The sequence below is a fragment of the Mesocricetus auratus genome, unplaced genomic scaffold, assembly GCF_017639785.1.
Source record: "Mesocricetus auratus isolate SY011 unplaced genomic scaffold, BCM_Maur_2.0 Super-Scaffold_100691, whole genome shotgun sequence".
Taxonomy (NCBI): domain Eukaryota; kingdom Metazoa; phylum Chordata; class Mammalia; order Rodentia; family Cricetidae; genus Mesocricetus; species Mesocricetus auratus.
In genome coordinates this window covers 42908922-42932466 of record NW_024429267.1, presented here as the reverse complement: position 1 = coordinate 42932466, position 23545 = coordinate 42908922, and the positions used below count along the sequence as shown (strand labels likewise).

At 42.6% G+C, this 23545-nt stretch overlaps 1 protein-coding gene across 4 annotated transcripts in view; it reads right to left on the bottom strand.

The window, feature by feature from the left end:
• Cpne4 (copine 4) overlaps positions 1–23545 on the bottom strand; it is a 473640-nt gene that overhangs the window by 316174 nt on the left and 133921 nt on the right. For all 4 annotated transcript variants that reach the window (XM_040739639.1, XM_040739636.1, XM_040739638.1 and 1 more), the window contains exon 2: positions 17798–17978. In XM_040739639.1, coding sequence (XP_040595573.1) covers positions 17798–17977 — 180 coding nt within the window. In that variant the 5' untranslated portion in view covers position 17978. The remainder of the gene's footprint in view (positions 1–17797; positions 17979–23545) is intronic.

Here is a 23545-nt window from a genome sequence, read left to right as displayed (position 1 = left end):
AAAACTCATCCAGGAAAACATTGAAAAGGGATGTATTTTATTTGCAAATTGTCTTACTAAAGTTGATTTTAACCAGTTAGGTCTCAAAGCTACTCTTTTGGGATCTGTCACCACAGCTCTATCACAAAATGGCCACAGCTAATTTAAGCATGGAAGAGCCATGTTGCAGAGTTCTTTTCTACACACAATAACCAAGAAGAGATGGCTAAGATGTTCATTAGCCACTTCTCTGGGACACACATGATACATATGCCCCTTTCTGTATCAGTAATAGGCAAACTACAGCATTAGGGAATCAAACCCTGAATCTGGATAGGTTGGAATAGGCAGGGAGAAAAGGGAAAATGGGAAATAATGGAGCCAAAGAAGGTTCAACAGACATGAAACATTACACAGATGTGGGAAGAGACACGAACCCTTCCGCCAGGAGTATGGTTGAGGCCATTCAACATCTGAGAATCAGGAATTTCAGCCCAACTAACACAGGCTTTGAAAGTTTCCAAGATAGATGGTTTCCTTTAATCCCTCTCCCAGACGCTCTCTTGGATTCTTACAAGACTATTAGCATTGCTTACAGTGATGATATTCTACCACCCTGTATCTCTGGGCCCTAGAGTTTGACCTTTTCCAATATAGTCCTGACAGGAGTCCATCACAAACTACCCTGTGTTCTCATTTAGGTTTCTTGACTAGCCTTTGATGGTAATAACTTCAAAAGTCATCGAAATGGTACACATGGCTACTATAAAGATAACAAAGCATCGCTGTTCTTTGAGGAGCTCACAGCCATTCACTTAGGTGTGTCTTACCTCTCTCCCAGCATTTCTTCTCTCTTGACCCTTGTGTGTATACCTTTTAAGAACTCCCAACTATGTGTTATACTGTCTCATCCTGAAATACTTCTCTGTGCTGAAGCCAAGAATCCTAGTATTGCTTCAGTAGAAGTCTCTGAAAAACAACTCCCCAGGTTCTGTTGGAGGGCCATGCATATAGGTGTGTCTACATCCCTGCTTCATCTGAAAGATCAGGAGAATACTGGTCAATTTTTAGTATCACCCCGCTGTGTCCACTGCGCATTCAGGAGTAAGAGCAAATATAAATCAATCACATCTGAGCTCTTTCTCAAGGTCTGTCTGAGCCTCCAGTCCTGTCTCTAAGACAGAATGAGTGTCGATGGACAAGTCCAACTTCCCTCACAGTGCTCAATACACACTGCATGTGATTTTAATGTCTATGCCTTTCCATTAGGCTTATATAAGAAGCAAGTTAAATAAAGCAGAAATTGTGAATATAAAGGGTTCTATGCATATATCATCATTAATAATAACCTTATATCAGAGTTCACTGATGATGTGTTAAATATAATAATGCTAATTATTACTAAGTGCTACTCCTGGCTAATGTCAAAGCCCAGTATTCACTGAAACATACTTTCATATGGAATTAATGCAAGGGTGATTGATGCTGAGTTGTTCAGCATGTCCTACGAGCCCAATAATCATATCTTAAAATTAAGTATAAAAGTGGGATTAGCAGTGATTGAAGCAACATCTTCGAAGTATGCAATGCAATTTGGGTTTCCCCATGATGACAAGCTCTTGCCATTCATAGGATCTGGGCCCAGAGCCACACAATCATCAGCTTGGCCCTGCTCCATGGAAAACATCCAACACTGCCTAGGAGTGTTCCAGTGAACAGGGGAAAAGCCCATGGGTCACAAGTGTCTGCTCTCTGTTCTCTGGGAAGCTTTCATTTATCACACCTGGTTAAAATGTCTAATTCCAAGAGTTAATGAATGCATCAGCACTCACAAGACACAAGAAGGAATTATTCCCACACCTCATCAGAAACTGAAAAACACTACATTCTCATTAACCATGTACTTTCATCTTGGTGTGGCTAATAGAGAGTTCATGAGAGATTCTAATAACAGTTATGAACCAAAATTAAGGAAAGTAAGTGAGGTCTGAAGATTGTTGTTTGGAAAATACAGCCAAGTTTCAAGTTTTCTGTTCCTTCAGTAAGTCATATCAACAAAGTACGTGGGCACTATGAAAGACTTATTGAAGGATTACACACACTCGCACACACACACACATTCACAGGTGCGCACACATGTATACATGCTTCCAGAAGGGAAACAGCATTGCTTCTGATTCTTACTCACTAGACATATACCTCAAACATGGATGATCTACCAAAAGCACCCAAGTATGGCACATTTCAGAACAACTGATTTCCAATATTTCAAAGACACCTTGGTACATTGTCATTGACCATCAATACAATCAACAGCACAGATCAGAGTGTAGGTCTGTTTGAGATTAAATACCAGGCTTTTATAATCCCCATTAGTGGTCAAATGCTCTCTCCCTTGCTAATGGGGCAATGGAAACATTAAATGTGTACTCTTTATGTGGAAATCTAAACAGAAAGTAATTAGATCTGTTATAGCAATAACCTGAGGTGTTTACCACAATATCTCAGGACCCTTTCTCTGCTGGAATTCCATTTTAAAATAAAGTGATGTATGGAGAGATGACTTTGTGGTTAGGAGCTACAGCTGCTCTTCCAGAGTATCCAGGTTTGACTCCTGGTACCCATATATCAGCTCACATATATCTATAATTCCAGTTCCAGAAGAGATCCTATGCCCTCTTTTGGCCTCCGTGGGCAACATATATATGTAGTTCATAGATAACAAGTGCTGGCAACACACACACACACACACACACACACACACACACACACACATATATATATATATATATATAAATGAAAACTCACAGTAATCAGAAGCAGTTAAAAATGTTAGATTTTAATTTCATCACTCATGCTCCACTTCAGGTTCCTCTCCTCCCCACCAGGAATATTCCCCACCTGAACTAGCTTATCACAATTACAATGACTTTAAACATTTGTTAAAATTAAGTAATCCAGAAGTTAATTCTTAGTTATGTTAGTCATTGTCTATGAGTTCAGTTGCCACTCACTGGACAGAGCAGTTATACACCATGTCAATCTTTGCCAGGAATTCTGTTGGGCATGCCAGTGGGCAAGTACAACCTGCAGCCCACAAGCCAAATGTGTTCCCAGATAACGATGGATGTGGTCCCACACATTTGTAGACCACAGTCTTGTGTTGTAGACCACAGCCTCCTGTTGAAATGTCAAAAGGTTGGACAGTCATGAGAAAGCCCTTCGTTTGCCAATCTGCAATGCTCTCATAGGAAGGTAAGTTTACTTTGTTGTTTTGACTCTCGCCCCCAAACTCCTCAACAATCTCTTCAATATTTGGCATCTCAGATTCCTCATGATGAATATACTGAGAAACTTAAACAGTGGTAAGCCTTGGGTAGAAGCACTTCCCCCTATTCTGTGATTCTGCATGTAGGAATCGCTCTGGCCACCAAGGTCCACTCCTTGAGATGGCTACAGAAAATTTCACTCTTTAATACCTCTCTCAACTGAGTACAGCTCATGCTTGCTGGCCTTCACTAAACATGTCACTCCTCTCTTCTAGCATAGATGTGAGGATGCAAAAGTCACTTTTGGAACTTGTATCAGAAAGTAGGTGGTGTCACTAAATAAATGTTCACCACTTGGGAACTGCAAATGATTCTCCAAGTGGGTGGTTGGAAGGTCTATATGTCGTCTACTTGCTTCTTTGGTCTAAAATACATTTTATGTTCTCTTCCTGCAAAATTTGCTAGCAGTCTTCCAGCCAAATTTATCAAATAGAAGGAATTGCTGAGAGACGGGAGAGCAACACAAAGGGAAATGACAAGTTTTCCCCACTGACTCTAAGACAGCTGCTCCAGTCCCATGAGCTCCACTACTGTCTCTCCAGCTTAAGGCAGGGAGGTCCTTTCCCCATCCCCATCCCCAGGGATCCAGCTTCTCCTAGGTGATGCACCTATTTGGTCGTTAAGACTTAACTCTTCCTTTTGTTCCTCTTGTCGAGTGGTAGGCAGGCACATTATTTAGTAAGTGAGTCTCTGTTTTGTTGATGCAATGAATACACGGATCCAAATAGTTTCTGAGTATTTGACAACTGAATCTCAGACAACTTTGCAAGTCTGTCCTAAACAAAGTACCAACTTCCTGATTCTCATGTCAGAGTTACTTCACATCCTTTATTTAGTTTCAACTCCTTCATCCATAGTCATTCAAAGCAAGTTCTTTCTGGCAGCTGCTTGGCATGGGGTCTGTTTTCCTAGTCATCTCAATGGGAAGGAAGTCACACCTGGTACTGTAATGGCAGCAACCACCTGTGCAGAGAGGTCACAGACCCTAGACAGGCACCTACTACTGCCACTTTCTTAAATTCATGTGATTTGTGACTGTATGTTAATTTTCCTTATACCCACAGCTACATGTAGCACTCATCCCTGATCAAAGAAGCCTCTTTTTTTGAAACAGATGGAGAGTGATACAGAAATTACAACTGGAAAAAATGCAGAGAATAAGTAACTAGTAAGTGCCCAACCTTAATTGATACTTCTACAACACAAACCATTCACCTTTGCCTCAAGGGAAATAATGGAAGAGGGAGCAGAAAAGTGTAAGAGACAGAGGCCCAGCATGCCTCCTGCTAGATGGTGTCCCCTAAACATGAGAGGGGGAAATGCACTCATAAAATCCCAACAATATGGTTGTCTGAACTAGATCATCATAAGAACAATACCAGTTGGCACGTCTACATAGAGAGGGGAAATTCCACAAGGTCCTACCCCTAGATGAAGAGATACAGATGATCAATAGTTGTTGAGAAAAGATGGATCAGTTTCTTCCAGGAACAAGCTTGGTCATAGCTTGTCTAATTCCAAGTGACCAGCTCTGGACACATGCGCATATGAGCAATGTGATATGGATTAGGTAGGTCATGTGTACACACACACACACACACACACACACACACACACACACACACACACATACAGGTATATGCAACAACAGTAAAGAAGAGGCTATGAATTGGGGGGGAGGGAACATGGGAGGAACAGGAGTGATGTAAATGCAGTGCCCGTTTGTGAAGTTCTCGAAAACTGAAACAAAATAAACCATCCTATCCTCCACCCCACCAGTTCTATTTTGACAGTATCTCTTCTAGGAACCCATCCAAAAATAAGTGAAAATTTTTGTGTGCAATGATGTTCAGCCTGGCATTATTTAAAGGGAGGCATTTTTAAAGGTGGTTTCGAAGTTAAGAAATAGGACAGCAGTTTAAGTAAATCTATTTGGTAGGGTTTTATGCAACTTGAAAATTACATTTATCAAAATTGTAGTAATGTGGAAAAGGCATATACTTGTAGGCGATAAAATCCAAAAAGAACATTTAACATGCCTAAGAATCACACCAACATAGAGCCTGTGAGGTGGCCCAGAGGGTAAAGGCACTTGTCACCAAGCTCGACAACTTGACTTTTAAAACAAGATCCCACACAGTACAAGGTGAGAATCAATTTCTGCAAGTTGTCCTCTGACTCTCATACTCATTCTGTGGCATGAATATGCTCTCATCCTCAACACACACTAAGTAAACAAAGATTAAAAATGAAACTTTAAAAATCCTTAAAAACATGTACACCAGAACAGAAAAGCAATATATATAGTACATATATATAATAGTTGACAATAGTTAAATAGCATAAAAGGTGTTTTAAATAACAATTTATCTCTGCTAATTTTCAAAAAGTGACTTTTCCCTAATATACTCATTCCATTTAATTTAGTTTAGCTAGTTAAAGGGTTTTTGTTTGTTTGTTTTGTTTTGTTTTGTTTTTTGCTCACCAACAAGGTCTACAAAATCTTTTCTTAGGATAAAAATATTTCCTGACACATAAAACCCCAGTGAATGAAGGTTTCACATTTACAATGTAAGACTTTTTAAGATTCCAAACTGACTGTCATCCTTTCTCCATGCATGCTTCCCCTCACCTGAATCCCATCTGCTCATGAACAGTTATCAAAACTCCCTTTCAGATAAGTGGTTGCTACCATAGGCTTGCAGGAGTAAATATATTATTTCTCAAATCTTAGGCTGTTTCTTCCTATCTACTCGGGTGAGGGGAGAGAAGGCTGCAAGGATGATCCTAAGAGAATGCAAATGGGTTGGTTTGGAATTGACTAAGAGACACAGTGCAGGACAGGTATCTCCTGCAAAGATTGACTGAGGGAGGAAGGGAGAAAGTCCTTCCCACAGGGTCTGCAGCATCCTTTAAAAGCAGCCCAGATGAGGGGAAAGGGGGCGCTTTTTTTTCAGCTGCCTACCTTGCTTCTGAGGCCACTGCTCTATTGCTGTGGTGGCTGTCATCTTCCGCTGACACTGGAACCCAGAGTCATTAGTCTTCCCATGAGGGCGGAAGGCCCGTGACTCTCCAAAATCTGGCTTTCAGCACCAGATTGTGACTGCCAAAACTGAGGCTGTCAAACAGCTACTGAATGCTCAAACTTCCTCCAATGTGAAGATAGCCATTGGTGGATGACCCAGATTACACATATGCTGCAATCCAATCTAAAATCTCTTTTTAATATATAATCATCCTATTGATTTCTGTTCCTCTAGTGAACCCTGACTTGTACAGCATGGTTTCTGTTCATGTGCAAAGTTTACACTTGAACACGAATACACACACACACACACACACACACACACACACACACACGAATTTAGGAAGAGGAAATGGAAAGAACTTTGTGGGGGCACTAATTAAGAGCAAGCTACAACAATACATATTGTTGTAGTATGAATAAGAACAGTTCCCAGAGACTCATATTTTTGAATGCTTGGCCATTAGGGAATGTCATTACTCCACAGTGATTAGGAGGTGTGGACTTGTTGAAATGGTTGTGGACTTATTGGAGGAATGTGTCACTGCAGGTAGGCTTGGGGGTTTCAAATGCTCAAGTAAGGACCAGTGTTTCTCTCTTCCTGCTGCCTGCCAATGAGGATGTAGAACTCTAATCTGCCTCTCCAGTACCACATCTGCCTGAGTGCTGACGTGCTTCCCACCATGATGATAATGGACTAAATCTCCAAATGTAAGCAAGCCCCCAATTAATGCCATGGTCATGGCATCATTTCACAGCAGTAGAACACTGACAAAGACACATACATATGATAATGCCATAATGACACCCTTATTTTGATCATTAACTGAAAAAATAGTAAAACAATAAAGAAAAATGCTTACTTAAAACAGGTACTTAGATGCAATATTTTGATTTATAAATAAGCAATGACAGAAAAAAACTACCCCATCTGTAGAATTCAACCTGCAGTATTTCCAAATAAACCACCAAAGACGATACCAGTTCTTTCAGTAAGTTTGAAATAGCAATAAAAACTTCAGACTGTGGAACTGCCTGGGTTTAAATATTGTCTTTTGCATGGAGAGCAGAACAAGATTGAACAAAGACATGCTCCTTCTGTCAATTTTGTTTTGTTTTGTTTTTCATTCAGAACCTGGAATTACTACATCATGTCTCTTACAGCCTTTGTGAAGCCACTGATAAAACGTAACTCACATTATTTTAAGTTTTACTCAAAACCACATATATCATATGATGCATCCCTATATGGTAGCCATCTCTGCTCTTCCCCAGGTAACTTCATGTCTACGTGAACATTTATTAGCATGACTTCTAACCAAACAAGTCCAGAGGATGCAAGGACCATCACCCACTACCACATCCTTTACAGCTCTTCTTCTCTGAGTCACTGGTGGCTAGAGCATAGTGGACAAACAAAGGAGCAACATGACTAGATCCTTCCCCAGATAAATTAAATAAAAAACTGATGGGGGATGGTCTTCTGTATATATTTTTCTCTTATTGGTTGATGAATAAACCATTGATTGACCAATAGTCAGACAGGAAGTATAGGTGAAGCTATGAGGTGAGGAGAATTCTGGGGAAGGAAGGCAGAGAGAGGCCGGGAAGAGATGCCACCATGTAGCCGCCAAAGGAGTTAACAGGTCCTGGCATTCTCTGGTAAGCCAAGACCATGTGAAAATACATAGATTAGTAGTTATGGGTTCATAATTAGCAGAAAAGAAACTAGTAAGAAGCCCTAGCCATTGGCCAACAATTTTATAATTAATATAGCATCTTTGTGTTTATTTGGGGCAAAGCGGCTGTGAGACCAGGCTGGAAAGAAACTCAAACAACAAAATACCAAGTAATCTCTTGGCAAATTGGAAATCACCACTCTTGAAGACTAATTTATAGCAATTCCATTCCATTCACACCACTACTCAAGGAGCCATTGGACTCTAGAATTTTTCATGACTCATTTCCTTTCTTTTTTTTTTTTTTTTTTTTTTTTTTGACAGGTCAGATCCAATTTATTCAAAGACATACCATTATGAACTTTCACAGGCCTTGCCAAAAAGCTTGCTTCCCCAACCCCATTTGTGTGGTGTGTGTGTGTGTGTGTGTGTGTGTGTGTGTGTGTGTGTATGTGATTTTTTTTTTTCATTTTTATTTTTATTTTTTTTATATTAATATTTTTTTTATTTTCCATTTTAAATTTAGATAAGAAACAAGGTTGCTTCACAAGTCAGTACGAGGTCCCTCTCCCTTTCCCTCCCCTCCTCCTGTGCCCTCCCCCCATCCCCCCCCCCCGTTATCCCCTCATTCCCCCAGGGAGGGTGAGGCCCTCCATGGGGGTGTCCATAGTCTGTCATTTCATATAGGGCAGGGCCTAGACCCTTCCCCAAGAGTTCAGGGTGAGAGTGCACCTCACATTGTTCTATGGGAGTCCAGAGACCGTGTGTATACTTGGGATGGGTACTGATCTGCTGTCCAAGGCTCAATAGATTACCTAGGCCTCCTCACTGACACCCAGATTCAGGGGGTCTTGATCAGTCCCATGCTGGATTCCCAGGCTGATGCCTGGGATTCAAGAGTTAACCTTTGTCTGGTCAGCTGTTTCTGGGGGTTCAACCAGCCCAGTCTTAATCCCTTTGATCATCAGTCCTCCCTCTCTGATACTGGCTTTCTTGAGTTCAGCTCAGTACTTAACCAGCCAGTAAATGAAGTTTCTGTTTCCCAGACTCTCTGGCAATAGGATTGTAGGCTGGCACTCCCCAGATCTATGTCTAAAATCCATATATGAGAGAGTACATGCCATGTTTCTCTTTTTGTGACTGGGTTACCTCACTCAGGATGGTTTCTTCTAGTGTCATCCATTTGCCTGCGAATCTCATGATTCCATTATTTTTTTCTGCTGAATAGTACTCCATTGTGTAGATGTACCACATTTTCTCTATCCATTCTTCGGGTGAGGGACATCTAGGTTGCTTCCAAGTTCTGGCTATTACAAATAAAGCTGCTATGAACATAGTGGAACAGACATCTTTGTTATATGAATGGGCATCTTTTGGATATATGCCTAAGAGTGCAGTTGCTGGGTCTTGTGGTAGGTTTATTCCCATTTTTCTGAGGAATCTCCATACTGCTTTCCAAAGTGGCTGAACCAGTTGGCACTCCCACCAGCAATGGAGGAGTGTCCCCCTTTCACCACATCCTCTCCAGCATAAATTGTCATTGGTGTTTTTGATTTTAGCCATTCTGACAGGAGTGAGATGGTATCTCAGAGTTGCTTTGATTTGCATTTCCCGGATGGCTAAGGATGTTGAGCACTTTCTCAAGTGCCTCTCAGCCATTTTAGACTCCTCTATTGAAAACTCTCTATTTAGTTCTGCAGCCCACTTCTTAATTGGGTCCTTTGCTGTTTTGGAGACTTGCTTCTTGAGTTCTTTGTAAATTTTGGAGATCAACCCTCTGTCAGATGTGGGATTAGTGAATATTTTTTCCCATTCTGTGGGCTGCCTTTTTGTCTTGCTGACTGTGTCCTTTGCCTTACAGAAGCTTCTCAGTTTCAGTAGGTCCCATTTATTAATTGTTGATCTCACTGTCTGTGCTACTGGTGTTATGTTCAGGAAGCTGTCTCCTGTACCAATTCTTTCAAGGGTACCACCCACTTTCTCTTCTAAGAGGTTCAGTGTGGCTGGATTTATGTTGAGGTCTTTGATCCATTTGGACTTAAGTTTTGTGCATGGCGATAAACATGGATCGATCCGCATTTTTCTACATGCCAGTCTCCAATTATGCCAGCACCATTTGTTGAAGATGCTTTCTTTATTCCATTGTATATTTTTAGCTTCTTTGTCGAAGATCAGATGTTCGTACGTGTGTGGGTTAATACCCGGATTTTCAATTCGATTCCATTGGTCTGCCTGTCTATTTTTGTGCCAATACCAAGCTGTTTTCAGGACTATAGCTCTATAATAGAGCTTGAGGTCAGGGATAGTGATGCCTCCGGACGTTGCCTTGTTGAACAGGGTTGTTTTGGCTATCCTGGGTCTTTTGTTTTTCCATACAAAATTGATTATTGTTCTTTCAAGGTCTGTGAAGAATTGTGCTGGGATTTTAATGGGGATAGCATTGAATCTGTAGATTGCTTTTGGCAGGATTGCCATTTTTACTACATTGATCCTACCTATCCAAGAGCATGGGAGATCTTTCCATTTTCTGAGGGCTTCTTTAATTTCTTTCTTTAAAGATTCAAAGTTCTTACGATACAGGTCTTTCACTTGTTTGGTTAGCGTTACCCCAAGGTATTTTATGTTGTTTGTGGCAATTGTAAAGGGTGATGTTTCTCTGATTTCTCTTTCAGCCCTTTTATCATCTGTATATAGTAGGGCTACTGACTTTCTTGAGTTGATCTTGTAACCTGCCACTTTGCTGAAGGTGTTAATCAGCTGTAAGAGTTCCCTGGTAGAGTTCTTTGGGTCACTGATATAAACTATCATATCGTCTGCAAACAGTGAAAGTTTGACTTCTTCCTTCCCAATTTGTATCCCCTTGATCCCCCTTTGTTGTCGTATGGCTATAGCTAGAACTTCAAGTACCATGTTGAAAAGGTATGGAGAGAGTGGACAGCCTTGTTTTGTTCCTGATTTTAGAGGAATTGCGTTGAGTTTCTGTCCATTTAGTTTGATGTTGGCTGTTGGTTTACTGTATATGGCTTTTATTATGTTTAAGTATGTCCCTGTTATCCCAGATCTCTCCAAGACCTTTATCATGAAGGGATGTTGGATTTTGTCAAAGGCTTTTTCAGCATCTAGTGAGATGATCATGTGATTTTTGTTTTTCAGCTTGTTTATATGGTGGATTACGTTGATGGATTTTCGTATGTTGAACCATCCCTGCATCCCTGGGATGAAACCTACTTGATCGTGGTGAATGATTGTTTTGATGTGTTCTTGGATCCGATTTGCCAGTATTTTATTGAGTATTTTTGCATCAATGTTCATGAGGGATATTGGTCTGAAGTTCTCTTTCTTGGTTGTATCTTTGTGTGGCTTGGGGATCAAGGTTATTGAAGCCTCATAGAAAGAGTTTGGCAAAGACCCTTCTGCTTCTATTGTGTGGAACACTTTGAGAAGAATTGGTATAAGCTGTTCTTTGAATTTGTGGTAGAATTCTGCACTGAGGCCATCTGGACCTGGACTTTTTTTGGTTGGGAGACTTTTGATGACAGCTTCTATTTCCATAGGGGTTATAGGTCTATTTAAATTGCTTATCTGTTCTTGATTTAGTTTTGGCAAATGATAGCTGTCCAGGAAGTCATCCATTTCCTTTAAATTTTCGAATTTTGTGGAGTACAGGTTTTCAAAGTATGACCTAATGATTCTCTGGATTTCCTCAGAGTCTGTTGTTATGTCCCCCTTTTCATTTCTGATTTTGTTAATTTGCGTGTTCACTCTCTGCTGTTTGGTAAGTTTGGACAAAGGTTTGTCTATCTTGTTGATTTTCTCAAAGAACCAACTCTTCGTTGCATTGATTCTTTGTATTGTTTTCCTGGTTTCTACTTTGTTGATTTCAGCCCTCAATTTGATTATTTCCTGGCGTCTACTCCTCCTGGGGGAGTTTGCTTCTTTGTGTTCTAGAGCTTTTAGCTGTGATGTTAATTCTCTGGTATAACTGTTTTCCTGTTTCTTCATGTGAGCACTTAGTGCTATGAACTTCCCCGTAGCACTGCTTTCAAAGTGTCCCATAGGTTTGGGTATGTTGTGTCTTCATTCTCATTGAGTTCGAGGAAGTCTTTAATTTCTTTTTTTATTTCCTCTTTGACCCAGGGATGGTGCAGTTGAGCATTATTCAATTTCCATGAGTTTGTAGGTTTTCTGCACTTTGTGTTGTTGTTGAATTCTAGTTTTAAGGCATGGTGGTCTGATAAGATGCATGGAGTTATTCCAATTTTTTTGTAGCTGCTGAGGTTTGATATGTTGCCAAGTATGTGGTCGATTTTTGAGAAGGTTCCATGTGGTGGTGAGAAGAAGGTATATTCTTTTTTATGTGGATGAAATGTTCTATAGATATCTGTTAATCCCAGTTGGGTCATTACTTCTATTAGACCCTTTGCTTCTTTGTTGAGTTCCTGTCTGGTATTCTTGTCTAGTGGTGAGAGTGGTGTGTTGAAATCTCCCACTATAACTGTGTGGGGCTTTAGATGAGATTTAAGTTCTAATAATGTTTCTTTAACGAATGTGGATGCCTTTGTATTGGGGGCATAGATGTTCAGGATAGACACTTCGTCTTGGTGGGTTTCACCTGTGATGAGTATGTAATGACCTCCTTCATCTCTTTTGATTGATTTTATTTTAAAGTCTAGTTTGTTAGATATTAGGATTGCTACCCCTGCTTGTTTCTTGGGTCCATTTGATTGAAAAATTTTTTCCCAACCTTTAACTCTCAAGTAATGTCTGTCTTTGAGGGTGAGGTGTGTTTCTTGTATGCAGCAGAAGGAAGGGTTCTGTCTTCGAATCCATTCTGCTAGTCTGTGTCTTTTTATGGGTGAGTTAAGGCCATTAATATTGAGGGATATTAATGACCATTGATTGCTCATCCTTCTTCGATTTGCGATGGTTGTTGTTGGTGGAATTATGGGTGGAATTTCGCCCCTTTGTTCTTTTGGCTGTTGGTAGAGAGGGATTCTCTAATGCTTATGTTTTTCTGGTTGTAGTTAGCTTCCTTGGGTTGGAGTTTTCCTTCCAAAATTTTCTGTAGGGCTGGGTTAGTGGACACATATTGGTTGAATCTAGTTTTGTCATGGAATATCTTGTTTTCTCCGTCTATAGTGATTGAGAGCTTTGCCGGGTATAGTAGTCTGGGCTGGCATCCATGGTCTCTTAGTGTAGGTAGAATATCTATCCAGGACCTTCTGGCTTTCAGAGTTTCCATGGAGAAATCAGGTGTAATTCTGATAGGTCTGCCTTTATATGTTACTTGACCTTTTTCCTTAGCTGCTCTTAATATTCTTTCTTTATTCTGTATGTTTGGGGTCTTGATTATTATGTGGCGAGGGGATTTTTTTTGTGGTCCACTCTATTTGGTGTTCTGTAGGCTTCTTGTACCTTCATTGGCATGTCTTTCTTAAGGTTGGGAAAGTTTTCTTCTATGATTTTGTTGAATATGCCTTCTGCCCCTTTGAGGTGGATTTCTTCTCCTTCTTCTATACCTATTATTCTTAGGTTTGGTCTTTTCATGGTGTCCCATAATTCCTGGATGTTTTGTGTTAAGGATTTGTTGGATTTAAGGTTTTCTTTGGTTGATAAATCCATTTCTCCTAATGTATCTTCAACACTTGAGATTCTCTCTTCCATCTCTTCTATTCTGTTGGTAATGCTTGTATTGGTAGTGCCTGACTGTTTGTCCAGCTTTTCTATTTTCTGCCTTTCTTCAGATTGTGTTTTTTTTAGTGTCTCTATTTCAGTTTTCAACCCTTGCAGCATTTGCATTGCTTCTTGCAATTTTCTGTTTATCTGTTCGTCCGTTTGTTGCCTTTTATGAATTTTTTGGTTTGTTCTTTCTTCCATTTCTTGCATTTTTTGGTTTGCTTTTTGTTCCATTTCTTGGATTTTGTGCTTTGTTTCTTCTTCCCTTTCCTGCCTTTTTTGGTTTGTTTCTTCCTCCATTTTTTTTATTTTTTGCTTTGTTTTTTCTACCATTTCTTGCATTTTTTGCTTTGTTGCTTCTTCCATTTCCTGCCTTATTTGGTATGTTTCTTCTTCTAATTCTTGCATTTTTTGCTTTGCTTTTTCTTCCATTTCTTGCATTTTTTGCTTCATTTCTTCTTCCATTTCGTGCCGTTTTTGGTTTGTTTTTTCTTCCAATTCTTGCATTTTTTGGTTTGTTTTTTCTTCCATTTCTTGCATTTTTTGGTTTGTTTTTTCTTCCATTTCTTTGAGGGATTTTCCAATATCCTCTTTTAGGGCCTCTATCATTTTCATGAAAGTGCTTTTAAGATCGTTCTCTTCTGCTTCCTTCGCGTTTGAATATTGGGGTCTTGCTGGTGTGGAGTCTCTAGAATCTGGCGGTGTCATATTTGTTTTTCTGTTGCTGACTGTGTTTTTGTATTGTCTCTTTCCCATCTCTTCTTTTAGTGGGTGCAGAAAGAGACCCTTCCTGGTCTGGGGACCAGAGTTCCCTTTGGTGGGTGCTAGTAAGTCCAGTAATCTGGTGGTTCTTCTATGCCTTGTCCAAATGCTGGTCCGTGGGTAGAGAAGAAGAACAGGAATCTGGGGCGCTTAGCCTCCTACCTGGTCCCCTGGACCCTATGCTGGGTCCTGTTGTACCTGATCCGGAACAGCTACTCCCCTGGTCTCCCTGGTTCCTGTAGTTTCCTGGTCTCTTTGGTGGGAGAGAAGATCTGGAGTCTGGGGTGCTTGGCTCCCGCCGGGATTGGGAGCTCTGTGCAGTTCCCAGGCGATCTGCAGGCTCTGGAACTCAGGCTGGGAAGCTGGCCTGTTTACCTGATGATGCCAGAGGGACAGCTACTTCCCTGTACTCCCAGCCTCCTCTCCTTTCCTGGAATCGTTGGTGGGAGAGAAGATCTGGAGTCTGGGGTGCTTTGCTCCCGCCGGTATTGGGAGCTCTGTGCAGTTCCCAGGCGATCTGCAGGCTCTGGAACACAGGCCGGGAAGCTGGCCTGTTTACCTGATGCTCCCTCCGGGATTGGGAGCTCTGTGCAGTTCCCAGGCGATCTGCAGGCTCTGGAACACAGGCCGGGAAGCTGGCCTGTTTACCTGATGCTCCCACCGGGATTGGGAGCTCTGTGCAGTTCCCAGGTGATCTGCAGGCTCTGGAACACAGGCCGGGAAGCTGGCCTGTTTACCTGGTGCTCCCGCCGGGATTGGGAGCTCTGTGCAGTTCCCAGGCGATCTGCAGGCTCTGGAACTCAGGCCGGGAAGCTGGCCTGTTTACCTGATGATGCCAGAGGGACAGCTACTTCCCTGTACTCCCAGCCTCCTCTCCTTTCCTGGAATCGTTGGTGGGAGAGAAGATCTGGAGTCTGGGGTGCTTTGCTCCCGCCGGGATTGGGAGCTCTGTGCAGTTCCCAGGAGATCTGCAGGCTCTGGAACACAGGCCGGGAAGCTGGCCTGTTTACCTGATGCTCCCGCCGGGATTGGGAGCTCTGTGCAGTTCCCAGGCGATCTGCAGGCTCTGGAACTCAGGCCGGGAAGCTGGCCTGTTTACCTGATGATGCCAGAGGGACAGCTACTTCCCTGTACTCCCAGCCTCCTCTCCTTTCCTGGAATCGTTGGTGGGAGAGAAGATCTGGAGTCTGGGGTGCTTTGCTCCCGCCGGTATTGGGAGCTCTGTGCAGTTCCCAGGCGATCTGCAGGCTCTGGAACACAGGCCGGGAAGCTGGCCTGTTTACCTGATGCTCCCTCCGGGATTGGGAGCTCTGTGCAGTTCCCAGGCGATCTGCAGGCTCTGGAACACAGGCCGGGAAGCTGGCCTGTTTACCTGATGCTCCCACCGGGATTGGGAGCTCTGTGCAGTTCCCAGGTGATCTGCAGGCTCTGGAACACAGGCCGGGAAGCTGGCCTGTTTACCTGGTGCTCCCGCCGGGATTGGGAGCTCTGTGCAGTTCCCAGGCGATCTGCAGGCTCTGGAACTCAGGCCGGGAAGCTGGCCTGTTTACCTGATGATGCCAGAGGGACAGCTACTTCCCTGTACTCCCAGCCTCCTCTCCTTTCCTGGAATCGTTGGTGGGAGAGAAGATCTGGGGTCTGGGGTGCTTTGCTCCCGCCGGGATTGGGAGCTCTGTGCAGTTCCCAGGAGATCTGCAGGCTCTGGAACACAGGCCGGGAAGCTGGCCTGTTTACCTGATGCTCCCGCCGGGATTGGGAGCTCTGTGCAGTTCCCAGGCGATCTGCAGGCTCTGGAACTCAGGCCGGGAAGCTGGCCTGTTTACCTGATGATGCCAGAGGGACAGCTACTTCCCTGTACTCCCAGCCTCCTCTCCTTTCCTGGAATCGTTGGTGGGAGAGAAGATCTGGAGTCTGGGGTGCTTTGCTCCCGCCGGGATTGGGAGCTCTGTGCAGTTCCCAGGAGATCTGCAGGCTCTGGAACACAGGCCGGGAAGCTGGCCTGTTTACCTGATGCTCCCGCCGGGATTGGGAGCTCTGTGCAGTTCCCAGGCGATCTGCAGGCTCTGGAACTCAGGCCGGGAAGCTGGCCTGTTTACCTCGACTCATTTCCTTTCAACACCACTTAAAGAACATGACAGCTCGCCAGGCGGTGGTGGCGCACACCTTTAATCCCAGCACTCGGGAGGCAGAGGCAGGCGGATCTCTGTGAGTTCGAGGCTGGGCTGGACCGATAGCCTCCAAAACAATACAGAGAAACTCTGTCTCGAAAAACCAAAAAAAAAAAAAAAAAACATGACAGCTCACAGCTCCTTCCTTCTTCCCCCCACATCCACTCTCCAAGTGACTCTCTACACACACACACACACACACACACACACACACACACACACACACACACACACAGAGAGAGAGAGAGAGAGAGAGAGAGAGAGAGAGAGAGAGAGAGGCTTCTCTTTCTCTACTCCCTGACCAACTCAGATTAGGGTTATATATCCAACATAGCACCCCAAGTGCCATGGACGTGTCATGATCCCTCTGGGCCTTGTGGCTGGATTCTACCACATGGCTCTCAGACACCTGGTTCTGAGATCCACGACACCCCTTAAAATTGGTGCCATCCCTCCCTGTGACGTGACTCAGGTCACCTCCTCACCTACCATGCTGTTCACCGCTTCTTCAGAGGACTGGCCTCTAGTATTAGCTCATTATTACCAACATCCCTGGACCCAAGCCCAGCTCCCAGGTTCAGAGCTTGCCAGAGTCCAGAAATTTTACAGGACTAGCTTGCTCATGCCAGTCACCCTGAGCTCCTCTCTCAATCTAGAAAATCCATATGCCTGCTCCAAACCCATCTGAGTGGTTGCTTCTCTTTCAACTTTTAATGTGTTCCCTCAGAACGAGGAGCCTCCCTCCTATCACTCCTGGGAGTATGGTTATATAATAATTAATGGATTATGCCTTGGCTCTTCAGAAACAGTTTTTGCAGCATCCATATTATTACCTCAGTCCAGCCTGGGTCCTAGATGCAGGTGTGCTTCTGACCTGTTAACATTTTGTCTGTAATTGGGTATAGGACAGAGTGTGTTATAGTTATCTCTCAGTAATTATCATAAACATCCTGAAAATTTCAAGCTCACAAATTGTCAAAATATCACAGTATCAAAACAGCCACATTAAAACATCGCAAGATAAACAGAAACATGGTTCTATTTAAAAATTTCTGGAACTTTCTATCTTTTTGGAATAAACCAGCTCAAATAGAAAATGTTTTGGTTTTGTTTTGCTTTGTTTTTAAATTGATCAGATAACCCAGCCAGGCTTCTGTCTGTCACCGTGGACAAGCCTACCTCAAACCACTGCCCATGAGACTGCATCTTGAGGATGACGCAGGGGTCCGGCTTGGACAGAGCATCTCTGTCAGAAATGCCTTTGCATGCCACACGCAGCTCGACTTTGGTCAGGCAGGGGCTGTTAAAGATCCCCAGCGTGTTGGCCGCTGACTCATAGATGTTACTCATCTTCTTCATTCTGTGTTAGGGAAATGAAAAGAAAAAAATGATGGGCCAAACATTGCAATATTTTTCAAAGAGGGAATCTGTCCCCTCCCCTCAACAGATTGCCATTTGGGAAACTGTTCAGCACACAGATTCGAATGCTGAAAGTCTTCATTATCTTACTTTCCAACTGGCTAGCAGTTTCAGTGAAGCAGGTAACAAACAGTCCCTCCCGCCTCCACCAAAATAAAGCTTCCCAAACAGATGCTGACACACTTGGCTATGATCACCATTTTCCCATATGATTTGTACAGTAAAAATTTTAATAGAGTTAATGAATTAGTGAGCTAGACTGCAAAACGCAATCCAGATTTATAATAACTATAAGCTATATGTGTTTTTAACTGATCTCTTGGTTCATCAATTTTATCACATCTCATTTATTATTTTTAATTATTATCCTAATGAGTTATGTGTGTCTGTGAGTACAGGTTCATGTTCACCATGCACCATATATAGAGGTCAGAGGACAACTTTGTGGAGTGGGTTCTCTCCTTCTATCTGTATATGTTCCAGGAATAGAATACAGATTAGCAGGTTTACACAGCAAACACCTAACCCGCTGAGTCATCTCAATGGGCCCCTCCATTTTTTTTATAATTTCCCAAAAGTTCAGCTCTCCTCCTATGTAATGAAGCATATAAACCTACTGTCTTGCCTCTTAAAGTAATTCAATTTCTTACCTCTGAACTCTGGCTCCATTTCCCAAGATGCCCGTAACAAGCCAGCACCCAAGGAAACCTCAGCATGCACTCTTCTATCTCAAGTGTCTAAGTCCAGTCTCCCTTCCCTTCTACACTCCCGGTTGTTACATCCGAGCTTAAATTTAAATGAGAAAATGAGGAGACAAAACATAAAATAAAACAACCCACAAACCCCTTATTGTGAACTCCTGGAAACATCAGACATGGGTCTACACAACAGATCCCAGCCCAGTTCAACTTGATGTCTTTCACAGTAAAACTCTGCATTGCTCAGGTGGGGGCTACCTACATGCTCCTCCTCTGAGTTGGGCAAGCCTATGAAGATGCTGGAAGATGCTCTCAAGATTATAATCCTCCCAGCATGTTCTATGCTTCCAGATTCAACAGGGAGACCAGCAATAGCTTCATTATCGTCATGTGGATTTGATGTCTTACAGTAAAATTTCTCCTGTAAAATGGGGGCAATTCTTCCCCGTCTCCTTCCCTTCCACCACAAGTATTTAGTTTCTCCTTATTGCTACCACCATGCTAGTTCAAATGAATACAACATGCCACCTTTCACAGGGTGGTGGCTGTACCTCAGCCTTAAACACATGTGTGTGTGTGTGTGTGAGTGCACGCAGACACCACTTATGCAGAGACATGGGCACACAATTACACACCAGTAAAGTTTTAATGAGTCACAGGCACATGCACATATTCACTTAATTATTATCTGTGGTTGGTCTTACTCCAGTGGCTGAACTGAGTAGCCAAAACAGAGATTGCAGAGCCAACAAAACCTGAAATATTTACTGTGTAGTCAGCAAATATGTGACAAATGTCAGGTTAAGGTGCACTTGTGAGTGAGAAGAATTACCATCCTATTTTTTTCAAAGGTGTTGGGAAATTACTTCAAGAATGAGAGCGATGCTGCCTTCTACCAACTGCATATTAATAGAGTTTGAGGTATTTGTTTTTTACATATTAGAAAATTAAAGCTCAGAGAAGATTGGCTCCTTTCCCAGGTCACATAATTATTCTAATGGCAGAGCTGAAACTTCAGTGCTGGCTTTCTCTCTCCCAAACCACAACATGCACAACATCCAAATCTACCAAGGCATGGTGGACATGACCAACATTCTCCACTTGTGTCAGCCTTCACAGTCATACTTCCTTTCTATTTCAAAATAATTGTTATCAAAATATAGGTTGTAAATCCATAGCTTAATAGATTATAGTCCCTGTATTTGTGCAAATGTGAGCAATATAAGAGGCAAAGTATGCCTGAAATGAAATCCCCATCAAAGCAAAGGAAGGAGATAATCGACTAGGATGCAGGTGGCTTGTGGAGAGATAGGCTAGGGAATGTGCAGTGGACTTTGCTTTTAATAAGTCAGTGTCATCCTGAACTCCTGATACTCATAGGTTCCTGGAATCCACAGTGTTCTTCTGTCATTCTGGTAGCCTCTCCTCTCTCTGTGGATCATCCCCACTGTCCTTTCACAGGCTCACATGCATCCTTTTCCAGATACACAGTCTCCATAAAGAATAAGCAAGGCTTTCCTAGAGAGTGGAGCATCTTCTCTAATGCCAGTCCTTTATTTATGATTAATCTGTGTTTATTTTATGGGTCTCAGTCTTTTGCCTGCATACATGTAACTCTCTGTGTGCCTGGTGCTCATGGGGACCAAAAGAAGCTCTAGTTTTCTGGAACTAGAGTTAGAGACAGTTGTGAGTTGCCACGTAGGTGCTATGTACCAAACTCAGGTCCTCTGGAAGTACAGCAAATGCTCTTAAACCCTGGGGTTATCATTCTAATTCCTTTAATGCCCGTCTTAATGGTGATGTATAATGCAAGAGTCTCTATCAAAGAGAAAAGTGCTTCTATGTGTAATTCTTAAATCCTAGCTCCTCCAGTCACTATGAAGCATTGAATAGGACCACCAACCTGTCTGATAGGAGTACCCACCACAAAAATTTCTGTGAAGAATATACGAAATAATGCAAGTCACATGGTTTGTACAATGTTAGGTACACAGTAAATGCTGTCAAAACTGGTGGCTATTATTCTCATTGTCTGGCTTATTGCAAGATAAAAATCATTCTACTTTCAGCTCAAAATCTCTGAGATTTCTCCATATTACTTTAAAAAGCAAAGTTTGACATACTCCTGTAAAGTTCTTCTGCCTTTGAAACCCATGTAATCTGGGCATACCTTCCTCTAAATGCTCTCAGCTACTTCTCAAACCAGCAATTCACCAGGGAAGTCACATGCATGAGCTATTACTTCTCACAGGTTCCCAAAGCAAGGAGGAAACAGTGGTGACAGCTCTGCTAATTTTGTGGAGCTGCATCCTCAGCTTCCCAGGACAGGCTGCTTATCCTTCCATCAGTGTTCTTTCTCTAGCAGCAGCTGACTCCCTGGGAATCTCATACTCAATACAAGACATCCCTTGGTCCTTATGACTGATGGTCACGTGCCCTGTGTGCTGAATGAGGGATCTGATGGGAACTGCCTGAATTCTACAATGCAGATGGCCCCACAGTCTCATCTTTCCAAATTTTCCAATTTGCATATTACCGTATTGCCTTTTCCCCCACATGGGCCTTGCCCAGTGGGCTTCAAGTGGTGACATATAGTTTCAACAACCCAACCTCCATAAATGCAAAGGAAACTTTTGACTGTAATATGGTCAGGCAGATAAAAAAAAAACCACATGGGCTGTCAGACGTGACACACATCCCAGCTCCTGGTATGAGGTTCCCATTAGCCATATCGCCTACTCTAAAACAGTAGCAGCCTATACCTTCTCTCCTTGAATATGGGTAGGACCTATGCTTTGCTTTTCACCTTTAAATATGGCAAGGTAATGTAACAGCTGTTTAATGATTTTCTACATTAGTGACACCATCTTGGTAACTAAGAGTTTTGATCCCTCGCTGGCTTTGAGGACGTGACCATGTTAGGAAGGCAAAGAACCAAAAGTAGCCCTCAGCTGGCAGCTAACAAGAATCTGAGTCCCATAGGCTCAAGGACATGAATCTTACCAACAACCATTAAAGCATATCAATTCCAAATCAAATTTCAGATGGGACAGCAGACCTGGCTGATACCCTAGGTACAGTTTCAATGGGCTCTGAAACAATGACTATAACTCACTCATTACCATAGGCCAAAGCCATAGACAGTCAGGGCAATAACTGTTAGAACACGAGTTTGTACCTTTAAGCCTGATCCCATAGCCTGAAACAGGCCATGACACCCTGCAAACTCTCTCTGGGGCAGAGTTAAAAATCATTCGGTGCTGTGACATGGCATCTCTCAATATGTGGTACTTGGCTCCTCCATGCTCCCTGCTATTAGTCACACATGCTATGCTGAACTAAAGAACATGGTATGAAGTTCCATGCTACTCTAAAAGGTTATATGTAGTCAGACTGGTCCTTTATTCTAGGGATTGGTCCAAGGCTACTCAGACAGACTGCTTGAGGCTACTCGGGCCTCCCCAGTCATTCCACATATGGTAGCTGGCTCCCTATCCTTGTCTTACTCACACTCTTAGTGAAGCTCCTCTTAGTCCTTGAAGCTCTCCCATCCTACTAAACCTCATTGAAGAGAATTGTGTCATCTCCCTTTACACACTAACTAGGACTCTTATCTATGTTTAGCAGTAATGCTTCTGGTAATGTTGTTATACAGCAACTAATATTAACAAATTAGTGAAGCCCTCTAGGGTGTGTATGTATGTATATATGCATGTATACTCAGTGTGCACACAAGTTTTTGGAGTTGAGGAATATATACCTTACAGCATCCCTAGTAATGTTCTACCCTACCTTCTTCTGGGATATTGGTTGCAAGACAGAAATGTGGGGGTATTAAAGACAAAGGTCCCAACTTTTCATAGTTCTACTCAGTCTCCAGTTTACCTATCTGCCTATGCTCAGATGAAAGCTTTGAGCAGATATAGCAGATCACATGAATACATAAGTACTCAAGTCTGCTCAGGGGGAACAGCAACCATGACCTTGACTCTGGAAATGATACATATACAAGGAAGTCAGATTGTTTGGCCTCGACCCAGTTGAAGCTCAGGGCTGAAAGGTGATCACAAAGTATAGCTCTGTCAACCAGTGATCAGCTTCCCCCATGGCCCTGGATAAGTGGAATAAACAAGTAATTTCACACTCTGTTAGAGCCTGGGATTAATATGGCCAGATTATCAATACATTTCCCATGGCCTATTTAAATCCTCTTTGTTGCTTTTCATACAACACCCAGGTTTTACAGAGACTAATGTCTGCTGAGAATTATTTTGATGACAGCTGACTTTTGGCCAATTTTAGAAGTAAATTATAATTGTCCTTTCACTCAGATAATTTAAGGTCTAAAAAAAAAACACACTACCACTTCAGCATATCCACACTCTCTTACAGGACAGACTGATCCTGAAACTTAATTAGTTTCTGAATGAGTTGCAAACAACACCAAGACAATACAGAGCTCAAGAGGGAAGGAAATCAGCTGGAGTTCACAGGGGAACCAATTGAGCAGAGCTTGTCCCAAGACCATTAGAAATAAGTGCATAATCACTGCTCTGCTTGCCATGGCATTACTCAGCCTGTTAAATATCTCAGCAAATCCAAGGAAGGCAGGAGTGCTGGATGTCTCCACCAGGCAACCTTTCAATCTCAATTCAAGAAATTTATGAAGCATCTAGGTACTTGATGCCATGATGGATGGTAGTGGAGGCTGGGAACATCTGTGCAGTTACCCAGAGATCAGCCAAGTCAATAATAGATTTATTCTCAATTGTAACAAGCCAGCACCTGTAGGACACAGGAGAAGGAAGTG